The 19,549-nt window shown below is 39.3% G+C and overlaps 2 protein-coding genes and 1 non-coding gene across 4 annotated transcripts; 2 read left to right on the top strand and 1 right to left on the bottom strand.

Moving 5' to 3' along the window:
* The first annotated feature begins 6,204 nt into the window (after positions 1-6,204).
* On the top strand, positions 6,205-8,194 carry SNAPIN (SNAP associated protein). Its single transcript, XM_051994018.1, has 4 exons — positions 6,205-6,399; positions 6,679-6,725; positions 6,934-7,052; positions 7,579-8,194. Exons 1-4 carry the CDS (start codon positions 6,257-6,259, stop codon positions 7,678-7,680), a joined length of 411 nt encoding a protein of 136 aa, XP_051849978.1. The 5' UTR covers positions 6,205-6,256; the 3' UTR covers positions 7,681-8,194.
* ILF2 (interleukin enhancer binding factor 2) lies at positions 8,183-16,858 on the bottom strand. Of its 2 annotated transcripts, XM_051994017.1 has the most exons (15): positions 16,755-16,858; positions 15,673-15,732; positions 14,266-14,308; positions 13,753-13,857; positions 13,167-13,244; positions 12,474-12,576; positions 11,964-12,029; positions 11,583-11,699; positions 11,030-11,108; positions 10,697-10,784; positions 9,664-9,725; positions 9,456-9,570; positions 9,218-9,308; positions 8,842-9,032; positions 8,183-8,309 (listed from the first exon to the last, which is right to left on the bottom strand). In XM_051994017.1, the coding sequence occupies exons 1-14, from the start codon at positions 16,757-16,759 to the stop codon at positions 8,872-8,874; spliced, it is 1,173 nt and encodes a 390-aa protein (XP_051849977.1). In that variant the 5' UTR covers positions 16,760-16,858; the 3' UTR covers positions 8,183-8,309; positions 8,842-8,871. The 2 variants fall into 2 exon arrangements, with proteins under 2 accessions (XP_051849977.1, XP_051849976.1); XM_051994016.1 differs by lacking the exon at positions 8,183-8,309 and having other exon boundaries at positions 8,456-9,032.
* A 256-nt stretch (positions 16,859-17,114) lies between these two features.
* TRNAM-CAU (transfer RNA methionine (anticodon CAU)) lies at positions 17,115-17,186 on the top strand. Its single transcript has one exon. It is a non-coding gene; the product is annotated as a tRNA-Met (tRNA).
* The last annotated feature ends 2,363 nt before the right edge of the window (positions 17,187-19,549 follow it).

Genomic DNA, 19,549 nt, shown 5'->3' with positions numbered 1-19,549 from the left:
TCCTTATCAGGAAATCCAAGGAAAGATCACAGTGAGTCATTTTTCCTAGTTTTATTTGGCATAGGGAGACCCAGAGGTCTATGGGGAGGGGGCTAAAGGGTGAGGATGTGGGGGTCTTGCCAAGGACGCACTGAGAGAGCAGAGCATTCCAGCACAAAGTCTGTGCATCTAGCTAAGAAGAGACAAAAGGGCCCAAATTTGTGTACAGAGAGTATAGGACCAAGTGGCAACTAGCAACTCAGTCATTTGCTGTTCTGGATCACAGAACAGGTTGGACTGAGAAGGAAACCTGCATGTAGTAGCAGTATCCTAGGGGGAGGAGCAGTGATGCATCCTAGGTTCTACACCGAGCAAAAAGAAAATTCAGAGAAAACAGCTGTGTCACTTGTACTCCAGGAATAGAGCAGGATCCCAGAAGAAATGAAGCAAGAATTTTTTTTAAAAAAGCTAAAAAGTTTTTGGTTTTCTTTTTTAAATGAAATTAAAGTCCTAAAGAAAAAAAATTGAACAAGAAATGAAAGTTATAGAGGAAAGAACTGGAAAGCGATTTCATTTTGATATAAGAAGTATAAAATTTTGCCCAAATAATAAACTCTCTGAAAGTTACAATAGACCAAAATAAAAATTAGTGATTCCAAGACTCCAACAAAAAAATTAAAATAAAGTCAAAAGATTGAAAAAATAGAAGGAATACAAAAAAAATGAGAAGGAATAATTTTAAAATCATTAAATGTGAAAGTCATGATTTTAAAAAATCTTAGATATTACATTGATGTCTAGACTAACAAGAAGGAAGAGAGAAATGGGGGACACTTGAATCTCACCCTCACCTGAACTGCTTAGAGGAGGGAAGACTACACACACAAACACAACACACACACACACAGAGTTGGCTATAGAAATATATTTCACTCAACAGAGAAAAAGTTAAGAGAAAGGGGAGAAAGAAAAGAGGAAATAAGGAGAGTAAGAAATGAAACATATTACCTACTTCCTGATAGAGAAGTGAAGAATTTAGTATACAATATTATATATAAAGTGTATTGTATACATATATATATATATACATTACATATATAATATATATAACCTGTGTATTCATATACACATATAATATATGGTAATAGCATAATTTTTTCTCTTTTACTAATTATATCTGTAATGGATTTTGGTTTGTCTTTTCTTTCTCAATTGGGCAGGAGAGATGGAAGGAAAAGAAGGCAGATTTTTATTTATTAAAAAGAAGTCAAATTTAAATGTTTAAAAAGAAGGCTGCAAAGGTAAAAATTTGAAAAGTAAAATAGAAGTCATCATATTTAATCCTGGAGGTAATCCAGTAGAAAACTACTGGAATTTACTAATTGAGGGTAGGAGAGGAGTGACATGATCAGATCTGTGTTTGGGGAAGATCACTTTGCAGCTGATTGGAGTGGGAAGAGATTTAAGGCAAACAGACTTTGTAGCAATACTCCAGGGATAAGGGGATGAAGGTCAGTTAGTTAGTGGCAATGTCAGAGAAAAGAAAGGGGAATACATTAGAAATGCTATGAAGGAAGACATAGAATTTACCAACAGATTAGATATGGGATGAAGAGGAGTGAGAGCGAGTTGAGGATGACACCTAAATTGGGATTAAAATGATGGTGGTGTTCTCATGAGTAATAACAAAGTTATGAAGAGGAAAGGTTTTGAATACAGTTCAGGAGAGATATAAGGTCTGGATAAATAGAGGAGCTAGAATAGAAAAAAAAATCAAATTCCTGTGAGCTAGTGAAATCATAAAGTAAAATGATGCAGAGGAATAAAAGAAAAGGTCCCAAACAGAATTTTGTTTTAGCAGGTACTTCCTGGAGGATGATCCAGAAAAGAACACTGAGAAAGAACAATAAGACAAGGAGGAGTAGAACTAGGAAAGGAGAATTGTCACACAAATCTGGAGAGACGAGAATATCAAGGAAAAGAGAGTGATTGACAGTGTAAAAGACTTCAGAGAAATCAAAAAGGATGAGGTTTGGGAAAAGGTCATTAGATTTGGCAGTTAAGGGAGCAATGGTGATTTTGGAGATCCTGATTCAATAAATATCAGACTACATAGAGAAATGGAGGCACCAATTTATAGCCAGTAGATAACACATAGATAAATTCTATAAAAGAGAAGACAGAGAGCATAGATGGGCAATTCAACTAAGAGTTTTTTAAGAATAAGCAAAAATAAGTATGTTTGTAGGATCAGGGAAGCAGCCAGAGAAGGAGAAGTTGAGAATTATTATGATAATGGAAATAATGGAGAGGGAAGTCATTGGATGATATTGAATCACTTGTGCATATAGAAGGGTTTAGCTTGATCCTCTTTTTATGTGAAACTGGGGTAAAGGGGTGGAAAGTATCTGAATGATGTGTGAAGAGAAAAAAGGGGGAAAGGATGCTCTTGGTGATGGTCTCAAATTGTTTTAATAATTTTAGTTGAATTCCTTTTTAATTTTTTAATTAAATTATTATATATTTATACAATATTTATATTTATTATATATTTATGTTTATATAAATTTATAGTTTTTATTTTATATTTACATCTAATATTTAAAAGCATATAATGGATATAATAATTATATAATAAAATAAATATATTAAAATTTATTTTAAATTTAAAGTGAAGTTATCAGCTGAGGTTGGGGAAGGAGTCGCCAAAGGAAGTTTGAGAAAAGGTTGAAAAGCCTTGGAAAAGCCACTTATGGTGAGTGAGACAGTGAATCGATTATGGAGATGTAACTAATTTGTAATGGATTTAAGCACCATGGCTCCTTGATTTTCCTCAGCTTCATTCAATAACATAAAAATTGGAGAAAAAGCAGAGGAGAGTGGCAGTAGACCAGGAGTGTGTCTTGGTGACAAGATAAGGAGTTAAGTGACTCTAGAATAGAGAACAGTGTAGAATTTAATTGATTTACCAAGAGATCCAGATGTGAGTATATAGCCAGGCCTGGGGTGATGGCCTGAGAAAGAACTGAAAGGTCAAGGAAGAGGTCATAATGATGACAGAATAGGATTAGAGGTCATAAGACACAGGGAAAGATGTAATAATAGAAGATGATGATCTGCTAAAGGAATTTCACAGTTCACAAAGAGATGTAGTGGCCAAGGATGTCATGTCATCGTAAGGGATCCAGGTCTCAGTGAATTCCAGATGTAAAGAGTGAGAAAAGAAAAAGTATGAGATGAGAGCAAGTTTCTTACATATACCACAGTAGGTATTCTAGAGAGCAAAACAGAAGAGGCCGGGAGATCTAGGGGAAGAGAAAGGAAGTGGTCCAGATGGGAGGAAGAGAGCAGGCAGGAAGAGGGGGTGCATTGGTGTTTGTGTAATGACCAACAAGAAGATCAGTATCCCCGGAATGGGGATAGTATAATAGGGTCAGAGCATGCTAACCACTGGAAATGAATTCAGGCAAATTATCAAAAACTGAAGAAGAATAACAAAGGAAGATAGTGAATAGATGAGAGCCCTTCCTTGATGTCCAGCCTTGTGGCAAGGGGTGACATCAGTCCTATGAGGTCCAAAAAGCCCACTCCAGAGTAGGTAGAAGAAGCTGAAGGTATATTTTCAGAAGAGTTTGTACAGCAGGCAGAAGCTTACAATTTGGAGTGGATCTGCTCTGCAAATAGCCAATGGAACACTTCAGGAGGACCTGGAATGAAGATAGAAGCCTGAAGCCTAGAACCAGGGCTGAAACAGGGTTCTCTGCCAGAGGAAGGCAGGATGGATTAGGATTAATCCAATATCAGAGGCCACAGGTGGTCTGGAGCTGGATCACAGCAAAGGAGTATTCCTAGAAAGTTCTAGGGGCAAAAATGGGTGGGCCTGGAATGGACCTACACCTGGGTTGAAAATGACTTTGACAGAAGCCACTATTATTCGAGGAGGGAAGAATAGGGAACAAAGTCTTTTACAGTAATTAGGAGGAAAAAAAAATTCGTTGCACCTTTGACAAACAAGTCAGGCTACACGAGGCAATGCTTGAAATGATATGGAGCATTCAGATCTTTCCACAGTTAATGTAAAATGTCCTTAGAGCAAGAAAGTGCTATTCAACAAGGAAAACACGACAAGTTGATTCAACTGAGTAAAGATCCCCTCCCTCAGAGTTGCTCAAAGTGGTTTGTCAGTCAAGCATCAAAAAAAGCCTGGAGCTTCTCCAGTCAGTTCTGTGCTCAAACAACCGGAAAATGCTGTCAACCTCCTGAGCCTTTGAGTTCCCTGAGCCAATTAAGTCCCCGGGATGGTTTCAATGCTTTTAACACAAACTAATCTAGCTTGCTTGGGGGTGGCAGTTAGGATATTGCTTCTACCACACCTACCTTTACAACCTCATTAAACATTATTTTTCTTCCCACACGCTACCATTCGGCCAAACAAGCCTTCTTATGGTTACTCACACCCAACATTCCATTTCTCTTCTCAGTCTTTGCCCAGGCAGTTGGACCTCCCTGTCCCTGGAACACACTCCCACCTCCCCTCTGCCACTTAGAATCTTGCTTCCTTTAAAACTTGCTCTGTCAATATCTTTTATGCTGATCTCCCCTTGCTTCTCCATTTACCTTGTATCTATCTAGTATATATAGACTATATCAGAGATATTTGGGTTTGCTTCTAGACTACCTGGATAAAGTGAATTCTGTAATAACCAATTTTTTGGCTTCCCACTATATACAAAAATAGAGTTTATACTACACGGTAGTCTATCAAGTATGCAATTAAGTGAGCAATATTATGTTTTTAAAAACATACAAAAATGCATGCTTTAACAATATTTTATTGCTTAAAAAAATACTAGCAATCACTTGAGCCTTCAAAGTGGTAATCATTTTGCTAGTGGAAGGCAATGATTGGTTGCTGGCTGATCCGAAGGCTGGGATGGCTGGGACGATCTCTTAAAATAGACAAGTTTGCTACATCGACCAACTCATCCTTTTACAAAAGATTTCTCTGTGGCATGTAATAGAGATGGATAGCATTTTATCCACAATAGATCTTTCAAAATTGGGATCAAGCCTCTCAAACCCCGAGCTGCTTTATCAACTAAGTTTATGTAATATTCTTCAATATTTGTTTCTCAGGGAATAGGAAGGCCAAGGGGAGAGAGATGGACAACAGATCAGTTAGTGGAGCAGATAGAACACACACACATTTATAAATTAAACTCCTATCTTATATAGGCGCCGTTTTTGGAGCCCCAAGACAATTAAGACATCAAGATCACAGAACATCATAAGCGATAAAATATTCACGAAAAAGTTTGAAATATTGCTAGAATTATCAAAATGAGACTCAGAGACAGAATATGAATAAATGCTATTGGAAAAATGGCTCCGGCAAATGAGTTCAAAGCAGATTTGCCATAAACTTCTAATTTGTAAAAAAGAAAATAAAAATTAAATTAAAAACCCCCAACCAATCACAATATCTGCCCAACAATAAAGCGAAGACTAATTAAAACGAGATATGCTCGCACTGGTTTTAGGTAACGGGTGATTTCCCCTGGCTTCTCCTGGAAGTTAAGGATCGCTTGGTTTTTGCCTCTCTGTCATGCACAATGCCAGGCTTCACATGTACTAGTTGATGGGAGAGAAACCTCCCCCTCCAGCCTACAAAACCGAATTTAAGTGTGATGAATACACCGGGCGACTAGAACAGTGCAATCTGAAAAACCCAACAAAATGGACAAAATGAATTCTGGGAAATTAGGACCAAACATGGTCCCAACGGAGGAATATGATTAGAGGTACCTCTTCTTCCCAAAAGCTAATTCTACTTCATTGCAAATGGGGGCAGGGGGCGGGGGTAGGGCAGTTACGGTTGGGAAAGACGGCAGGTACGTCAGAGTTTTTCCCATATGTTGGTTAATTTTGCTGGACTTTCTTCTCTCCTTTTTATTCTTTGTTAGACAGAAAAATATAGATGGATATACATCCAAGATATATACAAACAAGAGTTAAAACAATAAAAACGAATTTAAAACCCCAACAAAGTAAATGAATTACAGCCTCCGAGTGCCTTGGTGAAAACTGGATCTACACTGCATCTTATCTAGTCTCTTCCCATCCCTTTTAAATCTCATAAACTACATTTCCTAGAAGTCCCAGCGTTCATGGCGAAGACGGCGACTTCAAGGCGCCCCCTCGCGGGAGACGTCTTTTTAAGGATCTCGTTGGCTCCCGGCGGCCCTCGCGAGGGTTCCGGTCTCGCTGAGTGCAGGAGATGGCCGGGGTTAGCTCCGCCGCAGTGTCGGGAGCTGGCACGCCTGTGGCCGGGCCCTCGGGCCGGGACCTGTTCGCGGAAGGGCTACTGGAGTTCCTGCGGCCCGCCGTGCAGCAGCTTGACTCCCACGTGCACGCGGTTCGGTGCGAGCGGGGCGGGTTGGGCTTCTCCAGGGAGGTGGGAAGGGGGCGGGTCTGTCTGGCGCGCTGGACCCCCGGGGCTGGATGGAAAAAGCGAGGGAGGGAGACCGGTCCTGGGCCTCGAAACCTCGGGGGCAATGCCGCGTGAGCGTGGGGTGGGGCTGGAGTCGGAGCCGGGGCGAGGCCGGCTGCTGCTCTGCCACGGTCTGCCCAGGCCAGGCCCTAGGGCGATAGGCGAGCTGGCGGAGGCTGAGCGGAGCTGGGCCTTGTCCCCCGTTGCAGGGAGAGTCAGGTGGAGCTGCGGGAACAGATCGACAATTTGGCCACAGGTAAGCGGATGCCTCCGAGTCTGTTTATCCCTAGTCACTGTATTTGGGTGCATAACTCTGTTGGAGGCTAGGATGTCCTGTGCCCCTTTCCTGGCCCTCAAGACCGGCACTACCCCTTGACTCACCCCCCCAGAGCTAGCAGAAGGTTACCAGTCTGCCTCAGCGGAGCCTCCTACCGGCTGTGCCCCCTTCCCTCTTTGCCCTTTAGAACTCTGCAGAATCAATGAAGATCAGAAGGTGGCTTTGGATCTGGATCCCTACGTGAAGAAGCTCCTTAATGCCAGGAGACGGGTGGTTTTGGTGAATAACATCCTACAGAATGCTCAGGTAAGGGAATCCCAGGACACTCACTTTTTGGTTTTCCATTATGGTTTTGCAACATACTCAGTTGTCTGTCACCTCCAAGTTATTGAAGAGGTGGCAGTTTTCCAAACTATTAAAAGCATCAAGATTTTAAAACTTACAGATGGGAAAACTGTGTTCCTTGTTAGAATTCAAATCAGGATCTGATTTCAAGACAATGAAATAGACCTGGTTCAGTAGAACAGTGCGTGTGTGGGGGGGGGGGGGGGGGGGAAGAAAGGGAATCCTCCACAAATATAGATCAGCATTTCACTTGTAACTTATAATCTAAATTATATGGGGTTACTTAGTTTTCTCTTGTCATCTAGCTTATGTTAAGTAGGATTTGAACCTTTGTGGAGAACATCTTTTTGACTTTGAGATCACCCCCAAAAAATATGTAAGATGCCCAGTGCCAAACTTAGCTTGATCTTGTGAATTAGGTGAAACAAATATCTTTTAGGAAGATTTTAATCCTGCTGCCAGAACTCAAGTTTTTTCCTTCTTTCAGGAGCGGTTGAGACGGTTGAATCACAGTGTTGCCAAGGAGAACATTAGACGGCGGGCCATGCTAGAGTCTGGGGGCTACCCTTCTGGTTCCCCAAGCAAATAATGCTTCTCAGAAGTTGAACCAGAAGCCATCCCTGCTCTCTAATTGTCCTGCTTCAAACTTTAGACTTCAACTATGATTCTAGAAGACACTGAATCTGTACTGACTTGGAGCACTGGGAGCTAGGTTAACTGTTTAGATTGGAACCCCAGAAATAACCCCTTGACTAAATTCTGGTTGAAAAGGTTCCATACGAATCAGTTGATAAGTATTCTTGTTTCTAAAGAGCTATTTATAAAGAATGCAAATTTATAAATGGAAAAGCTGCATACTTCAGCACCCTGAATCAATGAATGACCCTGGGTGGCACTGTTCCTCCTAGGTGCTAAGTTGCTGGTCCCTGAATAGCTTCTTTCACAGAGACATCTACTCTTTTGCTTGCACTGAGGTTTGAGGGGGAAGGATCTTGGTGAGGAAGCCTTGCCCATCTTTCTATGGATTGCACTAGCTTTAAGCTGCCACAGTAGCATTTCTATAATTGTATAATTCAATAAATATCAGAGTATTAATGCTGTAATACTGTATTTAGGTTTACTCCAGGATAAATTTAAGTTTTTGAAGATATTTTCTGTGCCTCTCCCTCTGGAATCAGTCAAATTTCCAATCATTACTGTACGCTTGCCTGGAAGGGACTAAGGAAAAGAGAAGAGGGGAGTGTTACAATGGATTAGAATCTCTTTCTCCAAGCCATAATTTGGCAAGAAGCCTGTAAAGTAAATATCAAAAACAAGCAAAGAGGGAAGTTCCAACATTGTTAGCTGCAGGAAGGAAAAGAATCTTAGAAGGAAACACTTTTTAATAGTTTCTAAATAAAAAACAAACAACTTTCAGACACTAACAGTTCACAATAATTTCAAAAAAAAAATTCTGTAAGATTTCGGTCTTTGTGGGATTTCCAGAGTTGGTGGTTTTGTGGAGGGATTAGGGGTGTGTGTTAATCTATAAAAGAACAAAATTCAGGAAGGCTGATACCTTCCCTTTGTGGCAGAGGCCACAAATGTGAGACTCCTGTCGCTGAATCAAGGGAGCATCAAATCACCTACAAGACAATGCTTCTTTCTCCACAGCTTCCAGAGGATTTGCAGCCTTATTTTTTCTTCCCACGATCCCCTCACCCTTACACAGGCCACTACCAGGCTCCACAGGGGATGCCTGTTGCCTTGCCTTTGGCAGCAGAGACAAAACCAGAAGAAATCACTCTTGGGTTTCCATGCTCTCTTCTTCCTCTCCTTGAGGTGGCTCCTCTGCATTCTCCTCCTCTTCTTCCCCTTCCTTCTTTTCTGGAGGCTTCTCGTATGCCTTTTCAGAAGGTGTCACTATCACCCCATCCCAGGTAGACATTTCTGAGGCAAGATCTAAAAAGAAAAGAGGTCGAATTAGGACCACCTCAGGAAGCTGAGTGAGGGAAATCTGTTTTGTTCTAAGAGAGAGAATGTTATGCCCTTTTGTAAGACACTGGCAATTATATCTGCATGTCTCCTCAAAAGCCTATTTGCCATCCAAACTTAGTAAGAAGTACTTAGCTCTAATATACACTCACAACTGGCATCACCCTCCTGGCCAAGGATCTTCCTATATCCTCCGTGCGACAAGATCCGAACCAAGGTCTGAGCCGTATAGCATACCATATCCTGAATGGAACAAAAATAAAGGGGTGGAGTAAAAAGCTTGAAGCCACAGCTGAAGTCTGTTTCAGTGATTCCACTGGCCCTTTAATCCCCCAAAATTTAGTCAGGGGCCAAGGGCCAAGGTTACACAAATTTTCTATTTTTTATTACCTGTTGTTCCAGGGTCATGACTGTGTGTACTCGGAAGTTACCACTTTCACAGGGGTCAGTAATCCCTACTGAACCAGGAAGAAATAATCCAGCAGCCAGAATCTGAAGGCATCGCCTAAGATATAAGGGCAAGTAGTAAGGGTCAGAAAAGATAGGTCATCACTCATTCTAAGGAAATCAGCATAGTTCCTGGGAGCATTCTCTGTACCTGTAAGCCACATTGAGAGCTAAGGGCTGTCTGGTAGGATTGTTCATTACAGCATAGTGGCCCTGGAAAAGAGAAAATATTTGATAGGAAGAACTTAAGAGACCAAACTTACAAATTTCCATTCAAACTTGCCTACTCTTTATAGTATAGTTAGATGAGACAAATGATGAGCAGAATCTTTCTCAAATATTGTTTCTAGATAGCTATACCTCGAAAACAAGAACTCCTTAAGTCTATTCTGTCCACAATACTATCAACAAGGGATCATAATGTTATTTGTCCACAGTCTGACTTTTAAGTCTTTACTAATTTCCTGAGATTTGGATGGCTTTCAAAGTTGCTACTTTTAATAAATACACAGAACTTCAGCTGTCACCTTTGTTGTTCCCTATTCCCTTTTGAGTCAAGTTCAAACTCCTTGGCCTGGTCATTCAAAGCTCCACCATCTGACAACACCCCACATTTGTAATCTTCTCTCATGTTATTTCCATACTTTCTAGACTAGCCAACCAATGAACACTCCTGAAAACACTATATTCATTCTTTCATTTTGCTTTAGGCTGTAGTTCTCTGTGCCAGGAATACATTTCTTTTTGCAATATTTAAATTTTTAGTTCCAAATTCTCTCCCTTCTTCCACCCATTCCCCAGATCAGAGAGTACCCTCTAAAATGTACATCACACAATATGTTATAGTTCTCTGAGCTGGTGTCATTTTCCTATTACAGCTAAGTTCTATGAGGGGAGGTACTGTCTTGCACATGATAAATATCTACCATTTGTATAATCCTTAAGGCAATGCAAAAATGCTTTACATTCATACATACATGATCACATTTGATCTTAATGACAACTCCATAAGGTATGTACATTATTATCACCATTTTGCAAATGAGGAAACTGATTAAGTAAAATGACATGACAAAGAACCTAGAATATACGCTAGCAGACAAACTGATCTTCACAATACTAATCCCAACACTCTTAACCAGTATGTATAAATAAAAAATGTAACTGCCCCTTCCTTTACCTACCAAAAGGTCAAGGATCCAAGGTGTGAGAGGTTCAAAGCCTGGGAATCGAATCCTCAAATCCTTTAGTAAACGGATGAGAACTTTCACGCTAAGGGGAAAAGGAACCCTACATCAGAAGGGCTAATATATTGGACCCAAACCTTTTAAATGCTAGACAATACTCAAGAGAGTTAACTATCAGAAGTCTCATTTTCCTTATGTTGCAAAAAGTAAAAATGACAAATGCCCAGAGTTGATTTCAGGGATATCTACTATCCCTCACATCCTCTGTATCATTACTGATACAAAAAATGATAAAAGGATTGAGGTAACCTCATTGAGTAGGTAACTTACGTAGACTGAGAAGCATTCTCTTCAAACCAGCGAGCATGCCGAATGGCCGCCAAGGCACTCTGCAGAACCTTGATGTCCACTGGGAAAGAAAAAGAAGGATCAGGCTGATATCTTAAATAAACAAACTGTCCTATAAGCAAACTAATTCCATTGTCACAAAACTTAAGCCACTGAGGAAAGGAAGGGCATTTCAAACCTGTTCCTTCCTTGATTTCTCAATCTAGGGAACAGAACAGCTACTCCATACTTTTTAAATTATAAACTTTCCCAAAGATTCTTTTATTACTTTTCCTATTCAGTCTTTGAACCACTCTCATATAAATTCTCACTTATAAAATTTTCCCAGTGGGCAGGTATACCTGCCCAAGATTTACAAAGGTCATGTAAGAAGGCACATAAGAAATCCAATGACCTCTTCAGTCACAGGGTAAGTCAAACACAACTAGAGAGAACATAATATCAAGCCTGCTGAATAGCAAACAGCGAGCTCAGCTGTACCCAATGCTTCTAGGTCACAAACAAAACTCCCTAGCCAAGGAGGAGCTTGACTTACAATGTAGTTCTGGGTCCAGCTTTCGAAGATTAGGTGGCACTGTTGTAATAAGGATCTTCACAGTGGCGTCAGCGGAGCTGATCTCAAAGCCGGTTTCATTGGTCAGCATAGTCAAAACTGAAGAAACAAAACAAATGAAAGTCTATCAGATGGGCAAGGTTTGGGAGGAGAGGAGGATGGAAGTGGGAAAAAGTCATCTTTTTCTGCAGGAGAGTTCAGAATGAAAACTGAGAACAAACAGCTTGAAGTTGGTTGAACCAAGGAACCAATTTTCACAGTTCTGATGGTTTTGTTTGACTAATCTGAATGATTTGTACATGCATTCCATATAAGGCTTAGTACCAATGGGAATTAAATATATATTCTGTAATAAGGCCAAACCTTCTGCAGGATCCTGTGCTCTAAGACTTTCCACCACTTTGTTCCCCAAGGCTGCAACAGCTTCCACTATACAAAAGGAAAAGGAGAAAATAAATAATCTTCTAATACCAGTACCTGTTATTTCTACAGATCGCTTAGCACTTTACTTATACATCATGCCTAGAAAACAAAGCATAAGCAAGGATTATCTTTAGTGCTGACAAGAAAATAAATTCACAGCTCAAAACATTCCAGCCTCCAGCACTTCCAACAATACTCAGCTGTTTCCCAAATTCTATTCCCATTTCCAAGTTTTCTACTTTTTTTTCAGTTAACATCAGTTACAACATTCCTGATATGATACTCTAATCTTCCTTCAAATTAAATAATCACAACCTCCTTTTCCCCCTCCAACCTCTCCAGATCCCTTTTCTTCATCAAAGTATCTCTTCTGGCAATTTGGACCTTGAACTTCCAAAGCCTCAAACCCAGTCCTAGCTAGTTCCCAGGACTAAGAAGCCTGTCACTCACATGTTGGAAGGATCTTCAGGATCACTACCAGATCAGCCACATTATGCCCTGTGGTCATTGTCCCTTTCTTGTAAGATCCTACTTGCCGGACCTCTTCAATTTGCTGTTGGAAAGAGGAGAGGGGTTAATATCAAAAAAGAAAAAAAACTATTAAAACATAAAAGTACAAATAAAAGAAAAAGGTCTAATTTAACTTTTTTTTTTTTTTAACATAGTATGTTATACATAGTATATCTTAATCTTGCTAATAATGGGTCATGTAATGTCTCAAAACAAAAAAAAGTATTCATGTTATAAATAAAAATTATATTTAAACCCTATATATTACAGATAACCTGTAACAGTATTATTCATCCTATTAATCGATACAAAGAATAGTAGATTCCACTGTATTTTTCTTAGAGACAGCTAGGTGATATAAGTGACTAGTGTTGGATTTGAAATCAGGAAATCTGAATTTAAATTCCACTTCAGATGCTCATTAGCTGTGTGAGCTTCGGCAAATCACTTTAAGGTATCTTAGCCTCAGTTTCCATATTTGCAAAGTAGGAATAATGTCACTTATTACTGTTGTGATCAAATGAGGTCACATATGTAACATACTATATAAAAGCTAGATGTAAGGGCAAACAAAGAAAATTGTCAAGGATTTAAGGCTATCTTCCTTGTGGGACTCAATCAACAAAAACTTACCACTTCAAAGGTTCCAGGAGCCACAATCAGGTTGTCAATGACATTGTTGATTTTTGTTACCAGAGAAAGAATGGATGCCTGATAAACAACATAAAATATAAAAATTCAAAGTTAAAAAAAAAAAAATCACCAAAAGTGTGTCAACAGCACCTGAACAGATGAATTAGACATTTTGAGTTGTACAACCCCAGGCATCAGAACTTGAAAAACACTTCTTACTCTAGGTTCTGATCAAGACTCAATTGTTATTGAAGATATAGCAATTTCAGTTTGGCTAGACTACAGAGTGCAAGGAGAGTAATGTATTATTTTAAAAGCTAAAAAGAACTGACACACACATATATATATATATATATATTTGATTCTACAGGCAATAGAGAGTTACTGAGTAGGGAAGAAATATAGTTGGACCTAATTCCAACTTTAGGAAAATCAAATTCACTTCTTTCTTCTCAATATCTTCTTCCACTCAAAATGAGAGAGCTGAGGAACAACCAAGGGTAAGTCTGCAACTATTCCCAACACCAACTTCAGCTATTTGTAATAAACTGTAAGGGAAAGCACTGAAAAGCTCTATAGAACAAACCTGTTCAGCAGAGTTGGGAGCAAGGTCCTGATTCCTCTTCAGCAAAGCCTCACTGAAGGTGGTTTCATCAGGTGCAGGTTTGACTCTGGGGAAGGCCATTTCACACTGAACCAGAAAGAAGTTGAAATGAAATTAGAGGAATCACAACAATTGTTACAACAAATTACACATAACAATAAATGCTGGAAAAGAGTTAACTATATTTTACCAGACACTCAAAAGAAACAAAAGCAGTAAAATGCTATAGTAATAATTTATATACAGTCAACAATCTCTACCTTCCAAAATATCCTCACATCTCATTGATAGATAATCAAGGAAAAGAAAACTCAAAGTGTCCACAAAGGCAAAAACAAAAGTGATCATGAATTTTGGCCAATAGCTACACAGTCTTTTTCTGTGTAAAAGAAAATATAAGTGGACCTCAAACTCTTCTCCCAAACTATCTTTCTGCCCAAATGAACTTGTGATTAAACATCAGAGACCCAAGTTAACTCAAAGTACCAAACTCACCACATAGAAATCAAATGGGATGTGTGGCACAAATGGCCTGAACCTTAAAAAAAAAAAAAAAAAAAGTCATTTCCCATAACTAGAAATATTGGACTTTCTAACACATCTGCAAAAAGAAAGTATATATAAAATAAAGAAAGCACCAGAAAAAGGAGTTATTTAAATATAAAAAAAACTCATTTTTGTTATCCAGTAAAAGATAAGGCTATCCCTTTATGACCTAATATATCCAACTTGAACCACGTTCTACATATTTAAAAAAACAAAAAACTCAAGTGTTAAGAATATAGAACTTAAGATTCCTAATTTCTGTATGTCATTTATAGAATCTTATTCTTATAAGATTAAAACATTAAATGCTCAGAGCATTGGTAATATTGTGTGAAGACTTAATAAGCCATATTAAAAATTTACACTATCTTCACACCCACTCACCCACATGAGCTTGTAGTTTCCAGGATATATATTATCATCCACATGTAGTAAATGAGCTAACATCTTTATAGTCACTAGAAATCTGCCCTGAACTGGCAAAAAGGTCATCTGAGGTATATCTCTCAGTATAGTGGAAATGAAACAAAAATCAACTCATTACAGGACCAATTCAAGAAATATTAACCATGTATGTGAGATACTATACTAGCCACCTCTTAAATCATCCCTGCCTTTAAATATCATATAGTCTCACTAGGGAAGTGAGGTGGTAGGGAAGAGAATGTTGACATGTGCACAAGCAAAATCAAAAATCATTAGCAAGAGAGAAGATATTAGCAACTAGAGAAAAAGAGAGATGGGGATCAGGAAAGATTTATATGAGTAGTCCTTGAAGTTAGCTCTGAAAAAAGTTAAGGACTCTAAAAAGTAGAGAAAAAGAGAACATCCCAGACCCAGAGAACCATCTATGCAAAGGCACATAGTCAGGAAATGAAATGCTGTTCACACTGAATAGCTTACAAGGCCAATTTGACTAGAAAAAGGAGAGAGTAAAAAAGAATATGAAATAAAACTGGAAAGGTTAGAGGGAGCCAGATTGTGAAGGGCTTTAAATATCAAAGCAGAGTTTGCACATGGAGATATTAAAGATTTTTTAATAGGAGTCCTTATTTGGAATATCAGTTTCAAAGGTGCAGATGAGAGACTAGAAGCAGAGAACTCAATTATGAGGAGATTACAATAATTTGGGGAAGATGTGATTAGGACCTGAACTTTGTGGGACAATATAATTGAATACAGAAAAGGGGATAAATGGGAGATATCACAGACTGCAAAAGGAGAGCTCACAGACAGATTATGATTTCATAAAAAAAGCAAGCAATATTATTTACCCATTCCAATGCCTCTATTATAAGAGGCCTTGGATCAGGTAGTGCAAGGCACATTCATCTGGTACGCAAAAATGGTACTAACCCTCCTCCTGGTCCTCCCCTGGAGCCAAATCGCCCTCCACGACCTCGGCCTCTATCACCCCTATAAATAAGACAAGCAAGTTGTTAGGCAGAGTGAAGAAACCAGTAACATGCTCACCATAGATTAACTTAAATTTTCTCCCACCCGTTTCTTTTCTCCATGTTATAATCCAATTTAATTCAATGAGAAACCTGCTTACCCAGACTCTCAAACACTCAACTCAACAAGCATTTTTAAAAATCTTTTTTATTGTTATATTTTGCTTTTACAACATGCTTATTTCTGAATACATACTGGCCATATAATGCTGGATAAGGCAATCAGCTTCTTCAGTGCCACTAATCGGTGGCAACCTGCAATTAGTAGGGCTAATGTCTTACTGAGCGTTCCCGACCATGGCAAAGAACTCATAGGGCAAGGAGGTGTGGACACTGAGGACAGAAGCAGCTCCATTCCTCAAGGAGCTTACATTCGTTTTGCCGGGGAAGGAGGGCATAGACAGTTATATATAGTTATTAAGCCTGTAAATCAACTCTGGTAGTATTGTTCTATTGGCAGGGCCCAGCCACAAAAACGAACGTTCCTCCGGTTATGGAAGTTATTCTTTATCTCTATTAACACTCTGCAATTGAATCTGTATATAAGCATTTTTTAGATTTGATAGATTTATTCCCAACTATTTTATATTTAGTTTGAATGAGATTTTCATTTTCATTACTGCCTCACAAGATAACTGGAAGAGAAAGTCAGGATGAATGGGAACTATTAGGGAAAGGCTTCCTTGCAGGAGGTGACACCGGAGGCAAGGGCTCCAGGCGCTCTCTTTCCCAGTGCCCAGAGATGAGGACTCGATTCCCTCAGCCTTAAGAGGGAAGAGATCCCTTGGATCCCCCCTCCCCCAATAAAATCCAGGGTTCTGCCATAAATCCATCCCTCCCCCAACCCGGCCTCAGAGATCTTGGGATCCGGCCAACTCCGGGGCACTTGGTCCCTCCAGCTTCCTGGTGCTCTGGTTTCACTGCCTTCAGCCTCGCTTCTCAGCCCCCGCATCAGGTCTCCCCTAGAACCCCCCGGCTTCTCACCTCATGGCTCCTACAGTCTTGAACAATGGAGGCCCCGCCAACCGCCCCTTCTTCTGAGAAGCCAACAACCGGAGAGGCCGCTTGCCGGCACGTTCCAATAAGACCAGTCGCTATTGGCTCCGGCGTCATCCCATAATCTATGCCCATTGGTCTCATCGAGTAAGTAGAATATTAGCCATTAGGAGAGCCTGCTATACTGGGAAACAACCAATGAGAGTTAGCTTGACGGGAAAGGGAGACTGGAACAATCTGTAGAACATTCGACAGGAGGCGCTGTATGAAAGAATCGCATAATGCTAGCATACGCACAAGCAACGTTTCTACACTCTATATAGGATTTAGCCGGCCATTCTGTTAACTAGCAGAGTGGCGCAGCGGAAGCGTGCTGGGCCCATAACCCAGAGGTCGATGGATCGAAACCATCCTCTGCTAGAGAAGTTTTTCTAGTTTTTTCTTCTCCCCTTCTTTTGTAATAACATGATTTTGCAGAAGAAAAGGGATAATGTAGGACATAAATAGCAACACATGTGTTATTTGTCTGAATTAAGCCACATAAACATGAGGTTTTTATTTTATTCTCTATTTTTTTAAAATAATTATAACTTTTTATTGACAGAACCCATACCTGGGTAATTTTTTACATTATTCCTTGCACTCACTTCTGTTCCGACTTTTTCCCTCCCTCCCTCCATCCCCTTCCCCAGATGGCAAGCAGTTCTATACATGTTAAATATGTCACAGTAAAAAATGAGGTTTTTAAGCAAGAGAGGAAGAAAATGAGGCCGAAAGGGGAAAAGACCGAGCCTCGGAAAGTATAGAATTTAATGAAAAAAGAGAGGTCTCCCAAGACAGGTATGAGGAAATGGAAGACTACAAAGCAAACCGAAGCCAGAGGAATAAACTAAGGTGGCAAAGAGACTGAGCAAAGAATTCATTTAAAGTAGTATTTATTAAGCACCTACTGTTTACTAAGCACTAGGGCCAGTTGAAGATGTGATACGATAATAAAAACGAAGCCGACCCTGACCTCAAGAACCTACATTCTATCGAAGGAAAGCATATACTCAAATAAGTAAAAAACATATTTACCGACAAATATAAAGTCATGCTGTTGGAGGGGATAATAACTGGGGGATTCAGGAATGATTTCTTGTAGAAAGCGGCTCTTAAACCGAGCCTGAAAGGCGCGGGGAAAGCATGAGAATTTATACAGCAAATAAATAATGCTCTTTGAGAGGACAGCGTGACAGAGCCTGACAAGTCAAGTTAGAGTCAGCTTGCAGAAAAGCTTCAAATGCCAAACAGGAGCGTTGGTATTTTTGACCATGGGGAGCCACTGAAGTTCCTTGAGCATGGAAGTGATTTAATCAAATGTGTGCTTTAATATTAATCATTTGGCTGTTGTGTGGGGAAGAGATTATCAAGAGGAGAGCCTGGATGCAGAGAAACCAATTAGGAAGTTTTGAAATCGTTGATATGAGAGGAAATTAGGGTATTAACGGGAGGGAAGGGGAGAGACAAAAGAAGTGCTAGTGAAATCTACAAAATTGATTACGCAAGGGAAAGTCAAGATTGTAAACCTGATTAATGAACTTCACAGAAATAGGGAAGGTATAAGAAAAAGAGGATTTAGGGGGAAAAATGAATTCTAATTTGAACAGGTCAACTTTGAAATATCTATGGGACATTTAGGTGGAAGTATCCGGCAAGCTGGGGAGGAGTAGGGGGGCAAAAGAAAGAGATGGAGGAGGAGGAGAAAGAGAGAGGGAAAGGAGAGGGGGAGTGTCATTACTAGCCTCGGGCAATTACTAATTAATTTAGTTTTAACTTCCAGCTGTCTCAGTTTTCTCATCTATAAAATAATGAAAGCATTTACCTTTCAGAATGAGGATCAAATGAGATAATATGAACTAACACTTATGAAGTGCAAACCCTTAAAAGGTTATAGAAACACTATTATTATTATTTTACTCTTATTAGTGTTAAGAAAGGAATCAACGGAAAATTGGTCGAAAGATATGAACAGGAAGCTTTCAAAGAAATCAAAGTAACCTAGTCCTATGAGAAATATAAATTAAAACAACTCTGCACCAGCACCTCATACCCATTAGAGTGGCTAATATGACAAAAAAGGAAAATTTGGATGTTGGAGGGGATATAGGAAAACTGAAGCACTAATGTACTATTGGTGGAGTTATGAACTGATCCAACCATTCTGGAGAGCTATTTGGAACATTACCCAAAGGATTATAAAACTGTGTCTATACCCTTTAATGCAGCAATATCATTGCTAAAAACATCCCCAAAAAAGAGGAAAATTTGTACAAAAATATTTATAGCAGTTCTTTTTGAAGTGGATAAGAATTGGAAATCAAAAGGATGCCCATCAATTGGGGAATGACTAAATAAACTATGGTATATGATTACAATGGAATATTATTGTGCTATGAGAAATAACAAGCAGGATGATTTCAGAAAAACCTAGACTTACATGATTTGATGCAACCAAGAGAACATTGTACACAGTAATACTGATTTTTTTTCCTTTTTAAAATTGGTTATATTAATGTTTTTAAATAATAGTTTTTTATTTTCAAAATATATGCAAAAATAGTCATCAATATCCACCTTTACAAAACCTTGTATTCTACATTTTTCTCCCTTCCCCCACCCTCTCCCCTAGACTGCAAATAGTCCAAAATGTTCAACATGCAATTCTTCCGTATATATTTCCACATGTATAATACTGCACAAGACAAATCAAATTTAAAAAAGCAAACGAGAAAGAAAACAAA

Source organism: Antechinus flavipes, chromosome 4, assembly GCF_016432865.1.
Source record: "Antechinus flavipes isolate AdamAnt ecotype Samford, QLD, Australia chromosome 4, AdamAnt_v2, whole genome shotgun sequence".
Classification (NCBI taxonomy): domain Eukaryota; kingdom Metazoa; phylum Chordata; class Mammalia; order Dasyuromorphia; family Dasyuridae; genus Antechinus; species Antechinus flavipes.
Note: the sequence above shows the minus strand (reverse complement) of the source record. Positions and strands in the feature narration are given on the sequence as shown.

Bases quoted from the DNA above. Each gene is read 5' to 3' on its own strand.
- SNAPIN (XM_051994018.1), top strand. From the start codon at position 6,257: ATGGCCGGGGTTAGCTCCGCCGCAGTGTCGGGAGCTGGCACGCCTGTG. The intron at 6,400-6,678 runs GTGCGAGCGGGG...CCCCCGTTGCAG, and splicing joins TCCCACGTGCACGCGGTTCG to GGAGAGTCAGGTGGAGCTGC. The intron at 6,726-6,933 runs GTAAGCGGATGC...TTTGCCCTTTAG, and splicing joins GATCGACAATTTGGCCACAG to AACTCTGCAGAATCAATGAA.
- ILF2 (XM_051994017.1), bottom strand. The intron at 13,858-14,265 runs GTGAGTTTGGTA...TTTCTGGTTCAG, and splicing joins TCCCATTTGATTTCTATGTG to TGTGAAATGGCCTTCCCCAG. The intron at 10,785-11,029 runs GTAAGTTACCTA...TTTTCCCCTTAG, and splicing joins GAGAATGCTTCTCAGTCTAC to CGTGAAAGTTCTCATCCGTT.